Source organism: Prionailurus viverrinus, chromosome A1 (genome assembly GCF_022837055.1).
Source record: "Prionailurus viverrinus isolate Anna chromosome A1, UM_Priviv_1.0, whole genome shotgun sequence".
Lineage (NCBI taxonomy): Eukaryota > Metazoa > Chordata > Mammalia > Carnivora > Felidae > Prionailurus > Prionailurus viverrinus.
This window is the reverse complement of record NC_062561.1, coordinates 12,390,760-12,413,693: the sequence shown is the minus strand read 5'-3', so window position 1 is coordinate 12,413,693 and position 22,934 is coordinate 12,390,760. Positions and strand designations below refer to the sequence as shown.

Below are 22,934 nucleotides of genomic sequence, written 5' to 3'. Positions count from 1 at the left end.
CCACCAAAAAATCAGTTTTTCATTACAGCAGAATCACCTTTGGTCAAGTCATTCCTCCCAACCCAAAAGTGGAATCTCCCCTTATTGTCCAGCCATAAACCATGAAATGTGTCTTCCCCATCACCTCAAAGTTCCACTGATACTGGTTTCTAGGGTTCTAGAAAGCTATCTTGGTACCTTCTCAATTTTGTAGTGTTTCTTTCTTTGTAGGATGTGTTTTAATGCTGTTACTCCTCCTGATACTTGCCATTCTTTAAAGTATAGATTAATGGTCTTGTATTAGGAATAAGGAGAAAAAACATTCTATCATATTCTTAGTGTACTGAGCTAAATATATCCAAGAACTTATATTAGTTTAAATATATAAGAAATGCAATTGCATTATGAATCCCACACTCTTATTCTTCCACAGTTTGTGGGCCATGATTATTTACAAACCTTTCTTAGTGCCCAACTGTTGCATGACGCCAGATGGGAAGCAATTATATAAAGAATGGAGACTGGTTCCAGAGCAACAGGTCAGCATACAATCTAAATAATGGTGTACCTTTCATTGAGCAATATCAAATATTTACAAAACAAATAATGTGGAGAATCAATAAAGGATTTTCCAAAGGGCTCATCATAGGATTTCTTTAATGAGCAAGCTTCCCTTTTATATTCAAATTATAATTTGAGTCAACATTGAAAAAATATATTCACTTGTTTAAGATAGGGACAGAGTTTATAGAATCTAATCTGATGTAAATGAGGATAAATTTCTAAGTGCAGACAAATCCCACCTAAGAGACTGAAAGATCCCATCCAGTAATAGAGGCAATCCATAAAGAAAGAAAAGAACAGAAACACCAAAAATGAGCAATTACCGTTATTTTCAAGTAGGGCAAAAACACATAGGTTCTAGAAAATACCAGACAGTAAGTTGATTGAAGTTTCCACCAAAACTCTTGAAAGAATTATTAAAAGATATTTATGAGCATGAAGAAGCAGAGGTGGTTGGCAACCTAGATGCAGCATGGGTCCGTGAAGAACAATCAACCCCATGTTGTTTGCCTTGTAATTGAAGGCACAGCAGGTGTTCAGGCTGACTCAAAGCTCAGGAAGATAGCTTTTCTTTCTTTCTTTTCTTTTTAAATGGCTTTCAGCCTCTCTCTGTGAGGGGGCAAGGATTGCTCATCCCTCCAGGCTCCCTAATATTCCCAAGAAACCTTAAACTGCCCTCAGTTTGATGGTCAAAGCAGATACTTTTGCCACTAACCAACAAAGTGAAATACATACATTTAAGTCCTCCCTCCTCCCCCACCCCGGAGAATAACACCTTGAATTATCTACTGTCCAATCCTTATCCAATCCAAATGTTGTAGTAACAACAGCAAAATTTATGATGATTGCCTCAAAAATATGCATCCATTCCTGTAGACATTGTAGACATTCCAGATCTTTGGAAAATTCAAATTATCACTTGTTCGATTACTTATTTAATCATTTATTAAACCAATTGCTATTGATTTCCCACTATGTGCCAGGCCTTGTGAAAGGCACTGAGTGTAGAATGTGAATGGAATAGACACGGTTCAGTCATGAAAATCTACTGGGGGCAAAAGGCAATGTGTGACTTAATGAACAAATAAATATGTGATTATAAATTTATTTTTTTAATTCTTTTAATGTTTATTTATTTTTTGAGAGAGAGAAACAGAGTGCAAGAAGGGGAGGGGCAGAGAGAAAGAGAGAGGGAGACACAGAGTCTGAAGCAGGCTCCAGGCTCTGAGCTGTCAGCATAGAGCCCAATGTGGGGATAGAACCCACAAACCATGAGATCACTACCTGAGCTGAAGTCGGATGCTTAACCAATTGAGCCACACAGGGGTCCCTGTGGTTATAGATGTAGAAGGTGCTATAGAGATAAATGGAGTGTTGCTTCTGCTTAGGTAAAGCGAACAGGGATGGCTTGCCTGAGATATACCAGTTAAATTGATACTTGAAATCTGAAAAGGAGCCAGGGATGGAAGGACTCCATGAAGAGAATCCAGGCTAAGGGGTAGCATGTGTGGAAAGAGGATTCTGAGGTAGCAAAGTGGAGGAGGCTGGGTGTTGAGGTGGGAGTGGTAAGCAGGGAGTAGATTGTGCAAGACCCTGTGGGCCAGGTAATGAGTTTGGGTTTTGTTCTAGGTGGAATGGAAAACTTTTGATGTATTTTAAGTAGGGAAGTGATATTGTTCAGTGCATAGTTTAGATGATCACCGTGAAGAGCATACTTATATCATGTTTCCTGGAGGCCCTCATAGAAGCTACTTTTCCCAAATAGTGCTTGTTATTTTACTATTATTGGCATTGAAGGAGGCAGATAAGATATTATGAGCTCAACTTTGTTACCAGATCCAGTATCATTGAAGATGCTGATTCTTTATGAGGGCCTTTTACTTATGAGAAAAGTTTTCTTGGGGGGGGTCTCAATATCTGTTGATCTGTGTTTATCTTGAATCACCTTTTTGTTTTTATCTTATGGGTATGCTGAGTTTTGTGATTGATCTTATTTTCCTTTTGCTTTGTCACATAGGAATCTTCAGCCACCTCCTACAAATGTACAGAATTGTGTGGCTTATAGTTCTGTAAACTGATTTCAGCCTTAGCTTCATTATTTTCCTACACTTACTTTACCTTCTTCCGAACTCACTTAACTATTCATTTTATGCTTTAAAAATATAGGTATTTTTGTCAGCTGCATCAACGAACAAGGCAGAATTAAATAGTTGGAAGAGAAAATCCGGAACTGAAAATATCTCAATAATTCCAATAAGTTGAAAGACCTGTTCTTTAGTTTGAAAGGTCATTTGTTAAATACAGAATAGAGAACACTCATTTAGCAGCACATTTTGTGAAGATACATAAATACCACAAGGCTTAAGCACTTAGATTGGCTGTAAAACAGAATCTGTGACATAACACTTAACATTGGTGTAATGGTGAATCTCTTTTCTATCTTCCCTGGCAGACTCTCCCTTGAGAGCAGAAACCACATGTAATCACCTTTGTGGCTTCCATACTTATTACAGTGCTGTACAAGCATTCAGTCCATACTGAATTAATGATTGAGTAAATATAGATTAAAAAAATCCAACATCCCGTATCTTAAACTGGATCAGCAGAAATACAATGCCCTGAATGGAGGAGGTATTCACATATTGTATCATGAGCTACCGTGCTTGACTGTTTCTAGAGCTCTAAGTTTAGGGTGGGAGCCATATTCTTAAAGAGATACCGACAGACTGGACTCAATCTAAAAGATAGCAATTGAGCCAGTGGATGGAAATTATAAGGAAAAACTTTCCTAAACAGTTTGTCGTCCTCAGTGAAATAAAAACACTTCATATATGTGGGTAGAGATTACTTAATTGATCTGTATAGTAGTTGGGTGGTTGGATTAGAAGATATTTAATATCCTTTCCAAATCCAAGATGTAAAAACTTTATGCCAATAGGAGTTGCAATGAATAAGTGGATTCCATATTTGTATGTAACAAGCTAATCAAATTAATGTGCCACATAATGACTATTTACAGGTATTAACATGACTGTTCATACTAAATATTTTTGCATTAGTCATGAAAATGTTTCTGAAGGCAATAGGTTTTGACAGGGTGAAAGAAGAGGAAATCACACAGTTCCAAATCTTTGAAACAACTTAGCAAAGTGAAAGAATTTTGGTTTGGCTGGAATGGATGGGTGTAGGCAATGAGCCCAGGACAAGTCAGACCAGATCGCTTGCCATATGAACTGGGGCTGACGGTTGGGTCCCCAGGGGATGGCATAAGGGCAGTGCATGTGCTCTTGGAGACCCATAGAGGCAAAGTCAACCAAAGACAGTAGGGAGGGCTGAGAGACAAAATAAAGCAAACCTATTACCACCCCCAAGTCCAGCAACAAGAGCTGGACTCTAAATGGGGGAGACATGGTCTATAGCTGGTAAAGCTGAATCAGAAGAGAATCCGCTCTGAAACTTTTCATGGAGGGCCCTGGTCATGGCTATGAATGTTAGTTTCACTGGCTTGCCTGCATTGGTCAATGGGCATGTGGTGCATGCATGTTGGGAAGGCTTATTGGCACAGGGTTGGACACAGGCTCCACGAATCAATTGGTGGAAATCCTCAAAGTGAGCTTCAGAACCCACAGGAAGGCTCTGCCATTAACCCACAACGTTTGGATTCAAGTAATCTCAAAAGCAGCTTTGCAAATCGGTTCTGCTTTTTTCCGCCTACCACTTATATCTCAAACATTTTCCTGCTTGGCAGGACTACCTTGGCTCCCTCTGAACAGGCTGATGAGGAAGCTGGAATGCATGTGAAGGAGGAAAAGGAGTAGTAGACAGATGAAAGCACTGGAGTCATTCCTGGCTTCTGTAAAATCACACCTAGCTTTCTTCTATGTGTACCTAAGATTCCACTGAGCACTACTCTAGGATCATCTACCGAAAGACTTGGTACCAAAAGTTTTGTTTAGAGGTCAGGTTTCAGAATTTTGACTGTATTTGGGGCATTTGCATTGGGAAGAAATTCCCTAGAAAAGGTAAGACCATATGCAGAGTTAGCCTTGAGGATGAACAGAAAGCAGAGGGCAAAGAGCCTACCCTGCAAAAGGAATGTGCTTTTTAAACAAAAAGACAGTCAAGCTGCTTCTGCACTTTAGGATTAGGGTGGGAGTGGGTGGGTCTCCAGTTCTTAGCTTTGGGTTGCTCCAAAGAGGGCCCATGGTTCTCACTGGTTAATTAAAAGCTCTGGGCTATGTAGTTTGCTCTCTAGATACCTAGATCTCAACCACTACAACAATTTAGCCAATCCATTGCGGTTTAGCCAATCCAATTTAGCCAATCCTATGCAGTTGACCTTTGAACAACAAGGGGGTTAGGGCACCAACCCCTATGCAGTCTGCATATAACTTGGCTCCCTGAAAACTTAACCACTAATACCAACTTGACCTGAAGCTTTATTGGTACTACAGAGTCAATTAACACATATTTAGTATATGTATTATATATGTACTGTATTCTCACAATAATCTCAAAATTCTTTAAAAATTTTTTCAGTATATCTAGGCTTTGTTGTTTTTCTGCAAGTTTTTTAAGTTGTTGCAAGTCTCCAAATTTTTCCCAATATATTTATTGAAAAACATCTGCATGGGAGTAGACCTGCGCAAATAAATATGCGGTATCTAAGGGTCAACTGTATTTTCATTTAAGCGTTCCGGTATCACATGAAATTATACAGGATTAAGATGATTTTCAGTATATCCCTCTAAAATTTTTTCCTCTATCCAGTGTCCCCAGCACCCTCTCAGTGCCACAATTTTCCTTTCCCTGTCCCTTGTGTGTGATAGTGGAAAGAGTTAAAATATCATCAGCTTGGAGATAGACAGTGGCTCTACACTTGGTTGCTGTATGACCTGGGACATCTCTTCATCCTTGGGAGTCTTAAGTTCCTGTTCTACAAAATAGAAGACCACAGACATTAATTAAAGACATGCCTGGTACATACAAGGAGCTCAACACTGTTAGCTCCTCCCACTTCCCCCTTCCCCTGTTCATTGCTCGCTTTGGGTCTCTCAGTATTCATCTGTTTATTCCAACCCCGAAATAGTCTAAGTGAAGATTGCTCTTGACCAAATTAGGAAAGAGGAAAAGAGGTGAAAACTAAAAACTAGCACCATCCATTTCCCTCATTTTTATTTTTAAATTTTTATTTATTTATTTTTAAAGTTTATTTTATTTATTTTGAGAGAGAGAGAAAGGGGAAGGGCAGAGAGAGAGGGAGAGAGAGAGAGAGAGAGAGAGAGAGAATCCCAAGCAGATTCCACGCTGACAGCACAGAGCTTGACGTGGGGCTCAAAATCATGAACCTTGAGATCATGACCTGAGCCGAAATCAAGAGTTGGACGCTCAACCAACTGAGCCACCCACGCACCCATTTTCTCCATTTTTAAAAGGAATTAGAAAGGAAGGAATTCAGCATTAGTCTTGAAAGATACACTTGGGTGTTCAGCACTTTCTCCTTCTCTCTGATTTCTTTGGACCTCTCTCACTCACCAGTAAAGACAAAGAATTCTCTCAACTAGTTGAATGGAGACAGTATCAGCCCAAGGAAGATTATTAGCAATTTCTCACTTTTACATTTACAACAAACAGAAAGAGCTGCCCACCCAGTGGTAATTATTTGATCACTAGGACTAAATAATGAAAAAAATATTCATTAAAAGGGTGTGGATTTCATAGCAATACATTAGCATAAAACAAGGCATTAACAGTGCTAATGAGAAAAGTGTTACTTAGCTGCTTTAAATATGGTATTTTGGACATTTGAAATGACAAAAACATGGTGAGCAGTCACATGGATTTATAGCTACTACTTGAACCATAAAATCAAACTTGTCATGATAGAGAAGACAGAAATGCTGATATGTAATCCTTCACAGATCCCCTTATTAAAACTTAAACTGATTTTTAGAAAAATTAGGCTTTCTTCTAAGTTGTCTTTGTTTTAATCAGGGAATAGAAATTCCTTTTTTTCTTAATTTACATTTAATTCTTGTCCTTCATTGCCAATCTCTTATGAAATACTATGTTTCATGTTGTTGCATCTGTTTACATATATATCAAAGAATACATGTTTATGATCTTGATGTTTTCAGAACAAAACACCTTGGGAATTTCAGTGTAGAATGGAGGCACTGTGATTTTTTTTTTTTTTTTAAATACTAAACTGGCCATGATACACTGCAGTGCTTCTCAGAGAGGCTCATTCCATTTATTTTTAAAATGTAGCCAAGTCAATAATGAACTACCAGCCTGGCATTGGGTATGGCCAATCTTTAAGTGTTATTCACAGCTATAAAACAAGTAGATTTTATTTCCAGCCTTTACCTTCCCCTTGCTTAGCTTTTGGAACGTATCCCAAGTTGCTAAGTTCATGGTCTTTCTCCCTCCATTCTCCTTCCATTCTCTCCCAGTGAAAAAGTGATAACTGCTAGTTGTCTGGCTTGAACACATGTTTAATGGCACTGATGTCCCTAATGGTGGCCTATCAAAACAAAAGCACGTGCACAAAGTAGCTGGCATTGACCTCTCCATCAGAGGGCATCCAGAGCTGGACCTGAGTTTGGATTCTGATTTGATTTGAATTTAATTCAATTAAATTACAGGATCTAATACTGAAGTGTAATGCTAAACCTGTCTACCATTACTGCCCATGCTTTTGGCATACCAGGGCCACTAGACCTTAGATCCCTTTCACCTTCCACAAAAGATGCCCTGGAATAGCAAAACTCTGATCAAACCCTAAATAAGAATGGAAAGGGAACAAAATAATCCATTGAGATCTTTCCTCTTCTACTGTGATGCGATTGAAACCCTAATGCTTGGCTACTCTTGCATAGCTATCGGAAGAGGCTCACAATTGCCATGAGAGAGTGTATATTCTACCGTAGGCTCTGTTCATTTACGTAATAGGATAGTCATGCGAGGTGAGCTGCCACTGGTCAGAATCAGGCCAGCAAAAATTCCCACAGGGAAGAGCGTTAGGGCTGACCACCGTTAGCCACAGTAACAAGAATTGGGGTCCTAAGTTAAGTCCTGTTAAACTTTTGAGAGTTTTTTCATCATTAAGACTATAAATCACAGGCCAGGCTGTTTCAGTTTCAGCCAGCCAAATGTAAGAACAACTTGGCCATATGCTTCTTTTTCAAAGAACTTTATTCATTTAGCCCCAGGCTCAGAATTCAACAATGTTTTCTATGGACTTTTTCTCTTCACATCAAATAATATTAAAGCGGAAAAATATGGGGGAAAATTCTAATTACTCCCATATGTATACTTGGAAATGGCCAAATGGAATTATTCACAGTTTCCTTAAACACATACTCTGATTCCTGATCTCCACACGTGTGGGCATAGACCCTAGTGCAAAGACCTCCTCAGGCTCTGTTTGTCAGAATCACACTCATTTTTTTAAAGCCCACCCAAATGTCTTCTCTGTGCGCCCCGCTACGATCACCCCAGTCGAAAATAATATCGCTCCCCCAACATTGTCTTTGTGTCTTTTTTGAGACACCTCTTACATAAGGTTTGTGAAAGCCTTAAGCTTTTGCGTAACTTCTCTTCTGGTCCTTAGCAGCTTGGCAGCATAAATCTGAATCTTTCCAGTGATGCGTGGCAGTGTCTTAAATGTGATCGGTACTTCATGACTATTTTGCTTCTTGGCGATTAACTATTGGGGGTGTCGAAAAATTAAAGGGAAATAGATACTTAACAAATATGTGTATGCCCTTTGCCTCTCCCAGTCATCTGTAAGAGCTCTCAGCCTCCCACTGCAGAAGGTCAGGAGTCTGTAGTGTATTTACTCTGGGTGTTAAAGCACTTGAAAGTTTATTTTTCACTGGAAGAGCTTTATTTGATTCATTCTTTGTAAGGAAGGGTGCTAGCATACTCAGCTGTTGATGCTTATTTGGAGTAGTTTTTCATTGGAGACGTTTATCCCACCCATTTGTTACCTGTCTGCAGCTGCCTTTGGAGAAAGCAAACGTGCTTTCAGTAACTTTTACAGCCTCCAAGGAAATCTATGCCCAGGGCTCAGTTTTCTTCTACTGCCTTTTCTTCTACCTTTCTCTTTTTAACTCGTTTAGTGAGCGCTGCTTCCTGGCGCTTAGTCAGCTCTGAGGCACCGCAAACGCTGGCATTTGCCTTCAGCACCGTGGGGGGATCAGAGCTGCTGGAACTGCCCGTCTAGGGGGCTGGGGGCTGACTGCTTACGGTCCCGTTCTCCTTTCTTCTTCTGATTGGCTGCTCGAGGTCACGTGAAGGCCGGGGGTTGGAATTCTGAGTTGTGGCTTTTGGCACTCCTTCTTCTTTTTAAAAATCGCCTGGTGTGTGGAGCTCCGCCGGGCTTGGTGCCTCGCTCCCTTACTGAGACTGGAGACAGCCGGGAACAGCCACAGGGCAGACTGAGGTGGCAAAAGGGAAATCTGCCGAGATGTTCAGTCAGGGACCCAGGACCCCAGCTTCAGGCTGCTACTATCTAAATTCCATGACACCTGAGGGCCAGGAGATGTACTTGCGATTTGATCAGACTGCGAGGCGCTCTCCTTACAGGATGAGCCGGATTCTAGCACGCCATCAGCTAGTGACTAAAATTCAACAAGGTGAGTGGCCGGTAGAGGAAGGCTGTTGCTAATTCTGATTTCTGTTGGCTCTATTTCATGCTAACCCAGTTTTTTACATTGTTGTTTTCACTTTACAATACATGGATTTCTATGCCACGCTGCACCTAACTTTTAGAAATAACTTTAGGCAGCAGTTTTAAACAAACAGTGACAGCGCTTAGCTGCCACATAACTCAACTTCAAGTGCCCGGAAAACTTCACGGTAGGACGGTGAATCCTGCATTTCCAAAATTTATGTGCGTCTACACAATAAATGAGGCAGGTTTACTCGGTGTGTGTTTTGGGAGCTTTTCTGCCGCTTCCTCACACTGTGTCACATTTAAAACTTGGACATTTGTTTATTTCATTGGAGGGAGGGTAGAGAGGGGGGACTCACTTGTACCCCGCCCAGATTCTTTATAACATTGTTAGCCACAGGGGAAAGTTAGAATTCTATTCTTAAGGCCACTGGGCTGACAACCGGACTCGCATTCTCTATTTGTATGTTTATGTCAGTAGTCTCTGATTTGTTGATACTGTTTTTCTGGTGAAGGGTAAAGGTGTCTGCTAAGTTCAAAACAAAGCTTGTGACATGCGCTTGGAAGCAGCAGCTTCCTAAGCCCAGAGGAAAGGATATTGATTACAAGCCGCTAGATGTTCCTTTTTATTCTCTACAAAAAAAATTAATAAATAAAAATTAAAAAATAGGTCAACAGCCTGGACATCACTAAAACTCCTCATTCTCCAAAAATAGTTAAAACATGCTTCTCATCTTAGGGTTGGTCTGTAGAAGCTCGAAAATGAACATTCCTAAGAGACTCCTAACTGGTGCTCATTTAAAAGACACACACATACACCCACATCATCACAATAAGTTTATGAAGTTTATGACCACGCCCCTCCTGGGCTAAACAAAAACAAAAACACAAAACAAGAAACCCAATAACTAAATTATTATATTGGTGATACGAAATTTACCACGAATTTCTAGAGCCATTATACAAACACAATTTCCACTTAAATAAATGAGTTTAAGATTTTATTGAATTTTAGAAGGGAAGTTGGGGTTTGTAATCGTGAAAATCTTATTGTAATGTTTCCAAAAGGAACAATATGTATTCTAGCGAGTAGCAGTTGATGAGATTGTTTCCTTGGAAATTAGGATTTGTTTGTAAAGGTTCAGGAACTGGTTATGTGTGAAGGATACTGGTCCTACATACCAGTCTGATTTCAGGAAGGATATTATGTCATTCCATAAACTCTGTGTGCAGGTCTTGATTGAATAGAAACAAAAGTAATTATTTCCCTGTGGCTTGATTTAAAAATACATTAGTCTTAGAATAAAAACCAGCTAAAGCTTTAGAGATTTCTGACAATGGTGCTTTGCCAGATGCCATCATCGCTATGGATGCAGGAGCTTGGCAAACGTTTGATGATGCTTTATCATCTATGCTCGTTAAATGTTCTTCAGCATGCATGTGAAGTGCATTATGTTAGAAACACTGCATATAGAAATAGTTTGAAGTTGTTTTGCAGATCTCCTTAAATGTATTTACAACGATTGATTTCATTAAAATTCTTTATGTGTTTTTTGGATGAAAGTTATATTCCTACTGAGGATTTGAAGTTGTGAACACATGCGTGATCGTTGAAAGGATACTCTGAGTCTATGTTTCTTTTGCCTAAATAGAATATGTGAGCATTCTCACCTTTTTGTGCTGGGCAACAGAGTGTTTGAAAGCAATGTATGCCTAGAAATTAAGAGTGATCATGAAGATCATAGGGAAGCATGAAGAAATTCCAATAGTCCAGCCATTGAGAACTCATCATTTGTTGATATTATACAATGATATAGTAAGACATTATGATAGCAGAAGCAAAATTTCCTGGGTAAGAGTAGAGAATATTGACTGAGCATTTATAATGTTTCAAGCACTACTCCGGGAGCCATATATATATATATATATATATACATATATATATATATATATACATATACATATATATATGTATATATATACATGTATATATATGTATATATATATGTATATATATGTATATATATATATATTTCAATTTATTTTACCCTCAAAAAAATCTTCTAAGTGAGCACATACTATTATCATACCCATTTTAAAGGCAGGAAAACAGAGACACATAGAGGTCAAGTAACTTCTTACAGTTTACATAGTAGGTGCTAGTATTTTAATATAACTCTGAAGCTCATGCTCTGCAATACACTAAACTGTTTCTGGTTTTTATAATGAAGGTTGAAGTATTGGACTTGAGATTTATTTTAGATTTTGTAATATGCCAAAGTCATTTCAGTCTTTTCTACTCGGAATGCAGCAACAAACCATATGACAGAATCAGAATCGGTCACTCACAATGCTATTTCCAGTCAGGTTTTATTTCGCTAATGGAAGCAAAGTGCTGTGTGTTTTACCTTCCTTGAACAGCTAGTATCCAATAATGCATAATGTCAAGTTATTTTACTGATGACCTATAATCATTCAGTTAAAGTTTATCAAGTGCGTATTAAATTAATAGCACCATTATTTTTTGTAGTTCACATAGTGGTATCTTGAAATGACAGCAACATCAGTAAAATTGTTTACTCTATCGTGGATCTTTCATGGAGAATTTAGCATTGTATCATTATAATTTGGGGCATTATTACTGATGATCATAATCTCTCATGGTTGTTGGGAACAGTGCAAACAAGAGTAAGTTGCTCCCCACTGACCTCATTATAGTGAGCTAATCATTGAATGGCATGGACATGATTCAACAGCAGATGCACTCATGAGAAGGAAAACAAAGAGGAGAAATAAAGGAATCTTTGATGATGCATAGGATCAGAATTAGTTGCTCAAACCCAGGATGAATCTAAACTTGCTCATCTTAGGGTATGCTCCAAAATACACACGCATTATTTCTCTTAGCCTTCTTTATAGTTCTGGAGTTTTAAGTCCAGTTAAAAGAGAAGAGAAGTTTAAAATAGAGGATTGCTTTGCAAAGTGAAAGTTTATCATCAGTCACACTGCCCAGAATCCCTACCCCACAATCTCGCTGAATCAATGGGTAAATTGTTGTATGGAGAGAGAATGGAAATAATAATGGTCTTTATTTGCCTCAGTAGCAGGCACTTGGGAATGGACAAGAGGGGGGATGCTGGGGAGGTGGAGGAAGAGTATGTTAGGCCACAGGAAGGGAGAATTGGGATCTCTTGTCATTTGATAGCTATGATGCATTGGCTACAGGTGCACCATGTTGAAAGCTTATATACTCATGCATATGCTATCTGGAAAATCCAAATCTAGGCAAATACATAAATGTGATTATTTGCTTTGTGGAAGAATTCATCTTGCTATTGTACTATTTTTTAAAAATTATTTTGAATGCTGAAAATGGCATGATATGGACCTGATTGTAGTCAAATTCACTGAACCAGAAAAAAAGGAGACCAGGATGCAGCTCTTATTTAGACCCCCTCTCATTCTTTCACTATGGCAAGTTTCAGAACCTTACTTGGCCTTTGTTTCTTGATGAGAAAATGAGATGGTCAGTCTCTGGTTTCTAAAGTTTATTCTGGTTCTCAAGTCCTCTCTCTGGTTGAGTCAGTAACTCCTTGAACAAGAGTGTGCAAAGCAGGGACTCCTTAAACCTAAAATAATAAGTTGAAAAGAAAACAGAGCAGCTTTCTAATGTAGAATAAATCAGTGGCTTATAATTTTTCTACAACTTGTCAAGGAAATTATTACAGTGGAAGTCAGATTTTAGTTCTATGGCTGTCACTAATTAATTGTGTGCTCTGGGGCACGCTACAACTTCTCTGGGCATTCTTTCCTTCCTCCATAAAATAAAGGGTTTGGATTAAACAAACGTGAGGTTCCCATCATGTCTAAAATTCTGGGATTCATGATCACAGGTATTATGTTAAGAAAGAGAGGCAGTTCTTATTTCTGTTTTTCTTATTATGTCATTTAATACCTACCTGGACATGTTTCTTTGATACCTGTTTAATGCTCTCATTATCAATTTAATGGGCACGTTAGGACAGCCAGTCTTGGGGACTATTTAAATATCATTACTACCTATAATTATAAAGAAACTGTAAAAAAAAAAACAACAAAACAAAAAAAACACCTTTCTTTCTCTAGAGTCCAGGACTGTGAAATGGAGGTATTGCAGTGCCTGGCCTATCGCAAAGAATGTCCGTGTGAGTGTGCCCCTGTGCTCACAGAAAGATGTCTTTTCTTGACAGAAAATGCAAAATGTAGAAAATTTCATAACCAAGAGAATTAGTGAAAGTCAGATTTGCATTTTCTTTGACTTTTATTTATTTTTGAAAGAGAGCGAGCGAGTGGTAGAGGGGCAGAGAGAAAGGGAAAGAGAGAATCTTAAGCATGCTCTGCGTTTAGCACCGAGCCCCATATGGGATTCGAATTCACGAACCATGAGATCAGGACCTGAGCCGAAATCAAGAGTTCAATGCTCAAACGACTGAGCCACCTTGGTGTCCCTCATTGACTTTTTATCTGAGACTATATTTTTAATGATCACATCTGAGTTGAACTTAACCAGAGTGGAGTAAACTGCCTTCCTTCTGCTCCCAGGGAATGGAACTGGGTATTAGTGATGTGCTGTCTGTCTCTCATCACTCCATCGGGCCACATGGCATCTTGGGAATTTGCCCGACCTAAGTGGTAGCCTTGCTCATCCTGGTGGGAGAGCCCCAGCCCCCCAACTGGATAGCGTCAGCGGAAATTAAACAATCATTTATTCTTTGAGAATTGCCCTTTCTCCATGTCCAGTATTTTCTTACCCAAACACTTTCAGAAATGGAGGGTGGAAACACTGGCAGAAAAACAGATGGAACACAGAAAACAGGGTGAGAATGCATCAGTCCTGTATTGCTCAAGTTCTTTTTTAAAAAAGTGGCAACTGTCAGAAATTCACATTTCATGAATCAGAGCCTCTTTCTGTTCAGTGCTGGTGACCGAAGGACCTGTACATAAAGGGTACTGTTTAACCGAAAATTACAGGAAAATCTGTTGGGAGAATTAAGTCAATGAACTTTGCATAACATTTTAAAAGTGATCACATATTAAAAATGCAAGCAGTTAAGAAATAAGTACTAGAAGGGAATTAGCAAAGAATGATATGTAAAACCTGAGAGTTTAATTTTAACCAAATTGAGACATCCATAGCTGCATGTCACTGCTTTTATTAGCTCTAATTTTTTCAACGTTTTTTTTTTTTTTTAATTTATTTTTGGGACAGAGAGAGACAGAGCATGAGTGGGGGAGGGGCAGAGAGAGAGGGAGACACAGAATCAGAAACAGGCTCCAGGCTCTGAGCCATCAGCCCAGAGCCCGATGCGAGTCGAACCCATGGACCACGAGATCGTGACCTGGCTGAAGTCAGACGCTTAACCGACTGCGCCACCCAGGCGCCCCTATTAGCTCTAATTTTATAAACACACATCCCAGATGCAGGTAATTGCCAAATCTGGATTATGTGATATTATTTTCAGTGAGTAGAGATTCATTTTTTTCTCCTCTTCTCCCCAGTCAGTGTTTAGTTCTTTGTAAATTCTCGATGCTGGTCCACTCTTACAAAGCAAGGTTCCTCATTTCCTTAGCCACCTAGTCATGGGCAGTGCTTCTAGCTCTTCAGGTGACCCGAAAAAATTTAGACAGAGAGAAAATGAAAAGTGGGTTTTGGTAAACCTCTATACAGAAGGAAACATATCAGTTGGGATTTCATGACGATGGGTCATGAATGAGCATGTGCCTTGTGCATTTCATTAACTATGCGAACCCAGTGGTAAGTCTAGGAAGAAGATACAAGAAGATAGGAGACCACGAGTTGCATATCTGATATTTGAATGAAGTAAGGATCATGTGAAAATCATTATCTGTCTCCTAAGGGGCAGTGTGAATATGATTTTCATGTGGGTAAAGACATCATAGATTAATTTACATTCTAATGCATTATCTAAAGGATTTGATGTAGTGTATAAAAGAATATACAACTCTGTGAAGGTTATTAAAAGACAAATCTGATGAAGAGAAAAATATAGGTTAATTAATATAATAAAGGGATTATATTACATCCCTTTAATATATTAAAGAGATATTACATAAAATATGAAACGTAAGGTGCTAAATAATTATTAAAAGTGGGCTTTAAATTTAGCCTGAGCTTCCCTAATCTAAGCAAAGAGGAAAACACGATCAGGGGAAGATTTGCCATGGTGAAAACACACCAGCGCAGCTTTTCCTGGGACTTGATGTTTGGGAGAGTTTTCTCCCGAGAACTTGATATATGAGAGCAGTTTCATACAGATCTCACAAAGGGGACACTACAATATGGAGATGTAGTGGATAAATTAAACATTTCCTGCAGTGAATTCAATTGCAAGTCTCCTATAGGATCCTGCAGTGAAACCAGGGGCATAATAACAAATTATAATTCAGTAAAAATATTTGGGGATGGGGTGAGTGGCTCAAAACAAGGAGGTTCAGGTATGCAACCTGATTCTTCTCCTTAATCTTGAAATAGCATGGAAGCTGTCTAGAGATAGTTTCTCATTTGGCTTCACAGAACACTAGTCCTGTTAGATATTCAGGGGAGAAATGTTTCTGTGGTTAAGTAATTTGAGAAATGCTATATCCTCTTTCCCTTTTTGGAAATTCACACTTATGAAAGGCCCAGAGAAATCCTGCGGAAAGTAATTTAACTTTGTTCAAGCTGGTGTATTTCATCATGAATCCATTTTTCACCGGATACCAGGAAGTGACATCTTATAAAATCATGTTCCCTGGGGAACGCATTTTGGAAAAGCTGATTGAGGAAGCTTCAGGACCTGTGGTTCATTCAGATAATTCTCTTTGACTATATTTCTTGCATGGATTGGGCAATAGATAGTTTGAGGTTATATTTTGAGAGTAAATTGTAAATATTTTTTGTTTTCAAATAAGGCCAGCTCCATGTACTCTAAAAATCAACTGGGTGTAAAGACAAGATTGACATCTCTTTATAAAAATTAACAAATAAAGGAAGATTCTTACCTGTTTAGGTGGCCCCTATATGTTTGCCAGGCAGAAAACTGAAGGAGTAGGTATATGGGCAGCGTTAATAATTCTACTAAGAATACAACCAGTCTTCAAATAACTCTACACGATAGGTACTGCTAGGCCAGAAGAAAGAGATTATTGCTTTTTGGCTCTCGTTTGTCTCACCTATGATAAAGCTGAAGCCCTGGGCAAATTCCAAAGGGGTCTGCTATTATCTCAGCTAATTCACGATATTCCATTACTGCAAAGTGGAGTTGCCCCGCAGGAAAGAAAAAGGAAACCCTTCAGTAGCGTCAGATTCTCCTTGGCTGTGACGTGGGATATGGACTCTCTGAGACTCAGGCATCGATGAGTGTGGCTCAAAGTCCATTTCCGACTTCATGATCTAAATGTATCTCTGGTTTATGTTCATACTTCATGTATGAAGTCTCTGCCAGTATGACAGAATAAAATGAACTAATAGGTAATAGGTCATTTTAATTAATAAAGCTTGTTTGTTTAGTTGTATAAGCAACTTACAAGTTTCTCAGGAAGCCTGAAAACATATTCTTAAGGTACTTTTCCTCATGCTCGCAAAGAGATAGTACATAGCATTTGCATTATGAATGATGCTTTTGGAGATAATCCACAAAATGTAGAAAAGTTACCACAGAATGCATGGGAAATTAGCCTTTCTGTGTAGCCAAACCCCCATGTAAAGTCACATGGGACCATAGCAATCACTATAGAACGGTACAGCCTAGGGCAGGAAAAGTTGTACACTATTGTTTGAAACGACCTGAGTTCCTGAATTCTCTCTCTCTGTCTGTCTCTCTGTGTCTCTGTCTCTTTTTAATTTAGAATCTAAAGGAATTTAAATGGAGCAATGGGCTCAATTAATGGAGCATACCCAGTGGGTACTTGGGTGGCTGATTCATTTGAGCATCCAACTCTTGATTCCAGCTTAGTTCAAGCCCCGTGTGGGGCTTTGCACTGACAATGCAGGCCTGCTTGGGACTCAACCTCCCTCTCTGTACCCCTCCCCTGCTCCCTCACTCTCTCTCAAAAAGAAATAAATAAATGGAATGGTTGCAAGATAACTGAAAATTACAGAACATGCTATTGCTATTTTAAAAAAAGGGAAATCAACAACAACAACAAAAAAATCCAAAATGTCTGGCCGCAGTCTCAAATGATTTCCCCACAAGACGTAGGAGTCCTGACAATTTTAAAAGTCTGACAGAGGCAGAGCTGACTAAAATACCAATGATTTGCATTGCCTTGCCTCTGTAACACTCTGATAAAACACAGGCGTGAACAGTGTAAAGGAAAAGGGTAGGGATTGTAAAGAAACTAGGCCGTCGCAAGTAACTAATATACATGTCAGTATTTTGAGCTAAAGAAGGTTTTCTCTTTCTGCATTCCAAGTCTCCTCTTTCTAGCTTATTTTAAAGATCATACATATGGATGGCAAGAATCTTGGATGAATATTCAGTCTTGATAAGTGAATGGTAGTAATTCACATACCCTTGTATTCACCAAATGACACACTGAGAAAAAGTATGATAGTCATAAAAGCATATTTTACTACCCCAGTATTATTTATAGTATTTAAAATTATTATAAGAAATAAGAAAGATTCACAATCCCAGTGATAATGGTATTCTAACCATTCCCCCCTAAATAAGACTGGAGTTCTTAATAGAGGACCTTAAATCTCTCCCAGATGCTTTCAAGGACATAAAACATTTCCTCCTAAATGCATTTCCCAAAATAGAGAATGAAATCCATTGCAAAGCCTTACTGTTTGCACCTTTGTAAAAGCATGTGTTGTGTAGAGCAAGTTCTTAGTAATCAAATCACCATCACTTTTACCATTGATCTCTTTTGAGTAGGAAGATCCACTAACACCCCTTCCCTCTACACTCCCAACCTCACCATTAGTACTCCATTCCACCTGCTGTTACTATCTCAGACTTACTGCAAGGATTAAATGGGATAATACAGTTAAACACTGAGCACAGTATCTGGAACATACTAAGTGCTAGATATAAGAAAAATACATATATTAAACAAACATCCATGTACGTATAGCCCTTCAAGGCGCTGTATCATTAAATGAAGAATAACTAATATACTTTATACCAAGTTGACTAAGGTAAGCATACATACTGCCACAGTTTTGTGTCCTTAAAAAAATATCACAAAATCTGGGGCGCCTGGGTGGCGCAGTCGGTTAAGCGTCCGACTTCAGCCAGGTCACGATCTCGCGGTCTGTGAGTTCGAGCCCCGCGTCGGGCTCTGGGCTGATGGCTCAGAGCCTGGAGCCTGTTTCCGATTCTGTGTCTCCCTCTCTCTCTGCCCCTCCCCCGTTCATGCTCTGTCTCTCTCTGTCCCAAAAATAAATAAACGTTGAAAAAAAAAAAAATTAAAAAAAAAATATCACAAAATTTAAAACAAAATTTTTTTTTTTGGTTTGGTGTTTTGCCGTTTTGTTTTGTTTTAATCTTAAGCTGTAGTGAAATCTGCTTTTCCCAAATGTGGTTTCCTTTACTTCATTTACTTAGTAACATCAGTTTACTTAGTAATAAATGTACAGCGATTATTCTTAGTTGCCCTGAACTGACCTGAAATGATGGCCAGGTTTCAGCTCATATCGATAAACAGCAAGGCCTGTTGTTCCCTACCTCCTGGCAAATAAAAGAGACTGTTCTGGGCAGGAAGTGTTCCTGGCTCCTGGAACCACTTGGTAGGAAACTCTGAAGCTGAGGGACAGCAGCAGAACTGGAGGAAGGGGGCTAGGTTCTGATCAGAGATAGGCCAGAGTCAAAGGCCAGGGAGATGACCAGTGTGGAGCCTGGGAGCAAGGGCTCTACCCAGTCAGTAGTAGAGTTATATCTCTGTGCCTGATGAGTGAATCTATGATGTCTGAATCCCCTTCCCAAATTGTTGTGATTTTCTAAACTGGGCAGTTAACTTGGAGATTCTTGCCAATTTTATAAAAATTTTCCTGTATTTAATGGCCTTTGTGTAGAAGAGTTAAAAGAAATGCTGTAAAGTGTAGATAAAGTTTCTAATGCCCAGTTGGTAATTTAAAAACTCAGCACCCTTTCTCAAACTAATTCAAACAAATTATTTAAGAAATTTCCATTGCCCATTTCCTCTGGGATTTCATTCCTTTTAACTGAGGGATAATCTTCATCACTATTGAATTCCTAGGCTATGAAAGACTGCACGTGAATACAGTCATTAGCATTTGTGAAGTTTGTTGTTATGGAGTTGAATGGATTAAATAAACAAGAATGCTTTTTGCTGTATTTGGGTATGGAATATGTATAGTCTTAGGAGGCTCCATGTAAGAGACTCCTCTACAAAGAATAGAAATTTCATTTAGTACCTGCTTCATACATCATGACTTAAATGTTAATCTTGAACTTTGAAAAAGCCTTGCTTTACAGGATAAAATATTTGATGTCTGCATATGGCGTCCTGGAAACCCTGAAAAAACTATGATAATAATAATCCCTTAATTGTTATGGTACATGACCGTTTGTGTAGGAATTCCATATGCATTCGCTGTTTGAATACCTACATAAAATGGTATTATAATCGTGGATGACAAAGCTCTGTCCCCTAGAATCTGTCTTTCAGAGACCTGACCAATGCATCTGCAAGTGGCCCTACTTTGAATTATTTCTACTCTTGCGTTCCTGAGTCATTCCTTTGGACGTGGCGTTTTCACTTGGTGCATTGTGTGGAACAGCACATTTCCCTGAGTGGGTAGAAAAGCAAAATGCACTTGACAGAATAAGGAAACTTGGTAGTGAGCAATGCGGTTGTTAAACATTAACTAACCGGTAGAAGAGAGATGGTTTCAGAGGCCAGTTTTTTCCTTTCCCTCCTCTGTTTAGAGTAAAATTACTTCCTCACCTCCAGCTTTACAGTTCAGTTTCTGAGGAAGCCATTCTGTTCCTGGTTCGTGTGAGGTTTCTCCTGTCACTTGGTCGCCTCCTCCCACCTTTGGTTACTCCTGCAGGGCTGACCCTGGACACTGGCAGCTTGTGTTCTGTGACGCTTACTGCTTTGTTCCAGAATGCAGGAGTTGTGACAGGCTCTTCTCAGCTCATTAACCCTCAGCCATGCCTCTCGCAGGCACGCCTCTCGCAGTCTGTGCAGCTGGGCCTGGGGGTGTGGGAGCCTTACCTCTGGGCTGAGGGATGCCATTTGCACTGGCTCACCCACGTGAAAAGGAAAGTGGGAGTCCGGGTTGGCCATGGAGAGGCAGGCTGTCCACATAGTTTATTAGCATTTTGGTGCATTTATATAAAAGGTTTGGGTCTGGGGCGGCGATTGGACTTTTTATAACACACATTTTAGGGTTAGAAACATTACAACATTTAAAAAATGGTAACACAATACCTATAGCTACTCCTATTGAGGGCTCGCTATTATGTTCCAGGGACTATTTTCAACATATATTGGTGTTTTATTTAATTTTTGTGAAGACCTGAAACCTAGGTTTACTCCTCTGGAAAATAAATATGGTAAGGCTTGACGCTTAAGGGTTTACTGTGTTTTTCTCCCAGCAAGTAGGTGGCAGAGATGGGCTTTGAACTCCAGTCTGTATGACCCAGGAGCCCACATTATTCACCACTGTGCAACCCCATCACCCTTATAATTATAGGTAGTCATGGTCTACTTGTAACCAAAGAAGGTTGTTCGTTTTGTTTTTTTCCATCATTTTAGCCCTGGCTGGTGCTTACTTCCTCACCCGCCCTTCAAGTTGTTGGAGGACTTCCCTGTGCCTCCAAAACCAGCAACAACTCCGAGCAACCGTCCTATATACTAACTACCCTCCCACTGCCTTCTTGAGGGCTGGCTGCTCTTTATCAGGAATGCTCCGTCCAAAGTCAATGTCAGGGCAGCAGCATTCCAGCCTTTGGCAAGGAATCTAGCATAGTTAGGTAGGAACATGCCTAACGGGGAGAGGACAGATTCCTCCACCCCCAAGCGCCTTTCCCTACTTGCAAACCTCCAAAATGCTGCCCCTTCCTCCTAGAAAGTTTTGGAGGCAGAACACTTCCCTCCTCTAAGTTTCCTCAGGGCTCCTAGGGCCCACCTCTCTCGGTGGCCCCTGTAACCTTCACAGGAGGCCTTTGCAGACAAGAAGCAAGGTGGGAGTTAGGTCAAACCACCGTTGTTCCCTGGACCCTAAATCCCAAAGACAGCAGTTCTATAGTGGAAGGAAAGCAAGCATTAAACCAGGGTCTCTATTTCCAGAGAGAAGTCCTATATGGAGATTTTTTTCCCCCAGATTTTGCAATTTTGACCTCAGTCACAGCCGAGGCCCATAGACCAGAATAGTCCCAGTTGCACTCTGCACTTGCAGCTAGAGAACAGTAGCCAGTCAGAAGAAAATATCAATGTTCTGCCAACTTCTGCTGTTTGTGAAATTTTGCCAGAAGCAAAACAGGATCAAAAATAATAAACAGACCTCCTCCCTTGCTGCATGACTGTTATTTACATAAAGAGATTGATGAACTGACTGTGCTGTGTGAATGCACAGGGAAGGGACATTTTAAGGAGAAAAAATTAATTTTTTTGGTGCTTGGTTGCACGTGGTTTGAGGTTTTCTCAAATAACTGGGTTTCCAAAGAGACAACCCATAGCACAGATAGTGCTGTCTCTCCAGTGTAAGTGGACTAACCCATGGATAACACAACTTGACACATGAATTACATGTGGCTGTAAACCTCTACAGGGAAAATGGGTCTTGAAAACTAAGGAACGTTGTCTCAAGTGGAATAGTGATGTTTCCAGGAGAAAGAGAAGCCGGACCTGTACAGTAACCCCAGAAAGCAGGAGGCATGGGTGCTGGGAACACCTTTGTCCTAATGGGCACCTGGTCACCATGGATGACTTTATGTAACTTCTTGGTGCCACAGTTTCTTCATCTACCAAATGGGAATAATATTAGCTCCTACCTCTAGTAATATTAGTGAGGAAAAAAGAATTGATGTGAAATTAATTCAAATGGAAGACATGAGGGGCACCTGGGTAGCTCAGTGGGTTGAGCATCCGACTTCGGCTCAGGTCACGATCTCATGGTTCGTGAGTTCAAGCCCCGTGTCGGGCTCTGTGCTAACAGCTCAGAGCCTGGAGCCTACTTCGAGTTCTGTGTCTCCCTCTCTCTCTGCCCTTCCCCTGCTTGCTTGTGTGCGCTCTCTCTCTCTCTCTCTCTCTCTCTCTCTCTCTCTCTCTCAAAAATAAATAAACATTAAAAAAAAATTCTAAAAGAGGAAAACATGATGCTCAATTCTGGGGTGGGTAAGTGATGTTAGGATGCACCTTTAGGGATCACAGGACTGGCCCAAACACAAGAGCCACACAAAGCAAGACCTAGCTCTTTATCCTCAGTTGGACACAAAGCCTCATCATACTTGCTTCCTCTTCCTCGAACAATAATTCGTATCACTTGTCAAGGGTATGGGAATAATGAACCGCTCTGTAGTTTTGTTTTATTTTTGTTTATGTTTTAATATTTATTTATTTTGGGGAGAACGCAAGCAGGGGAGGGGCAGAGAGAGCGGGACAGAGGATCTGAAGCAGGCTCTGCAGGGACAGGCTGACAGCAGGGAGTGCAAGGTGGTCCACTGACCAAACTGCCAGATCAGGACCTGAGCCA

The 22,934-nt window shown here is 39.9% G+C and overlaps 1 protein-coding gene across 7 annotated transcripts in view; it reads left to right on the top strand.

Moving 5' to 3' along the window:
• The window catches only part of STARD13 (StAR related lipid transfer domain containing 13), a 540,351-nt gene that overhangs the window by 347,584 nt on the left and 169,833 nt on the right, over nt 1-22,934 (top strand). For 2 of the 7 annotated variants that reach the window (XM_047852637.1, XM_047852620.1), the window contains exon 1: nt 8,912-9,185. The exons of the other annotated variants lie outside the window; for them this stretch is intronic. In XM_047852637.1, the coding sequence (XP_047708593.1) occupies nt 9,017-9,185 (169 nt within the window). In that variant the 5' untranslated portion in view covers nt 8,912-9,016. Of the gene's footprint in view, nt 1-8,911; nt 9,186-22,934 lie in introns of those variants that run through there. 7 annotated transcript variants of the gene reach the window in all.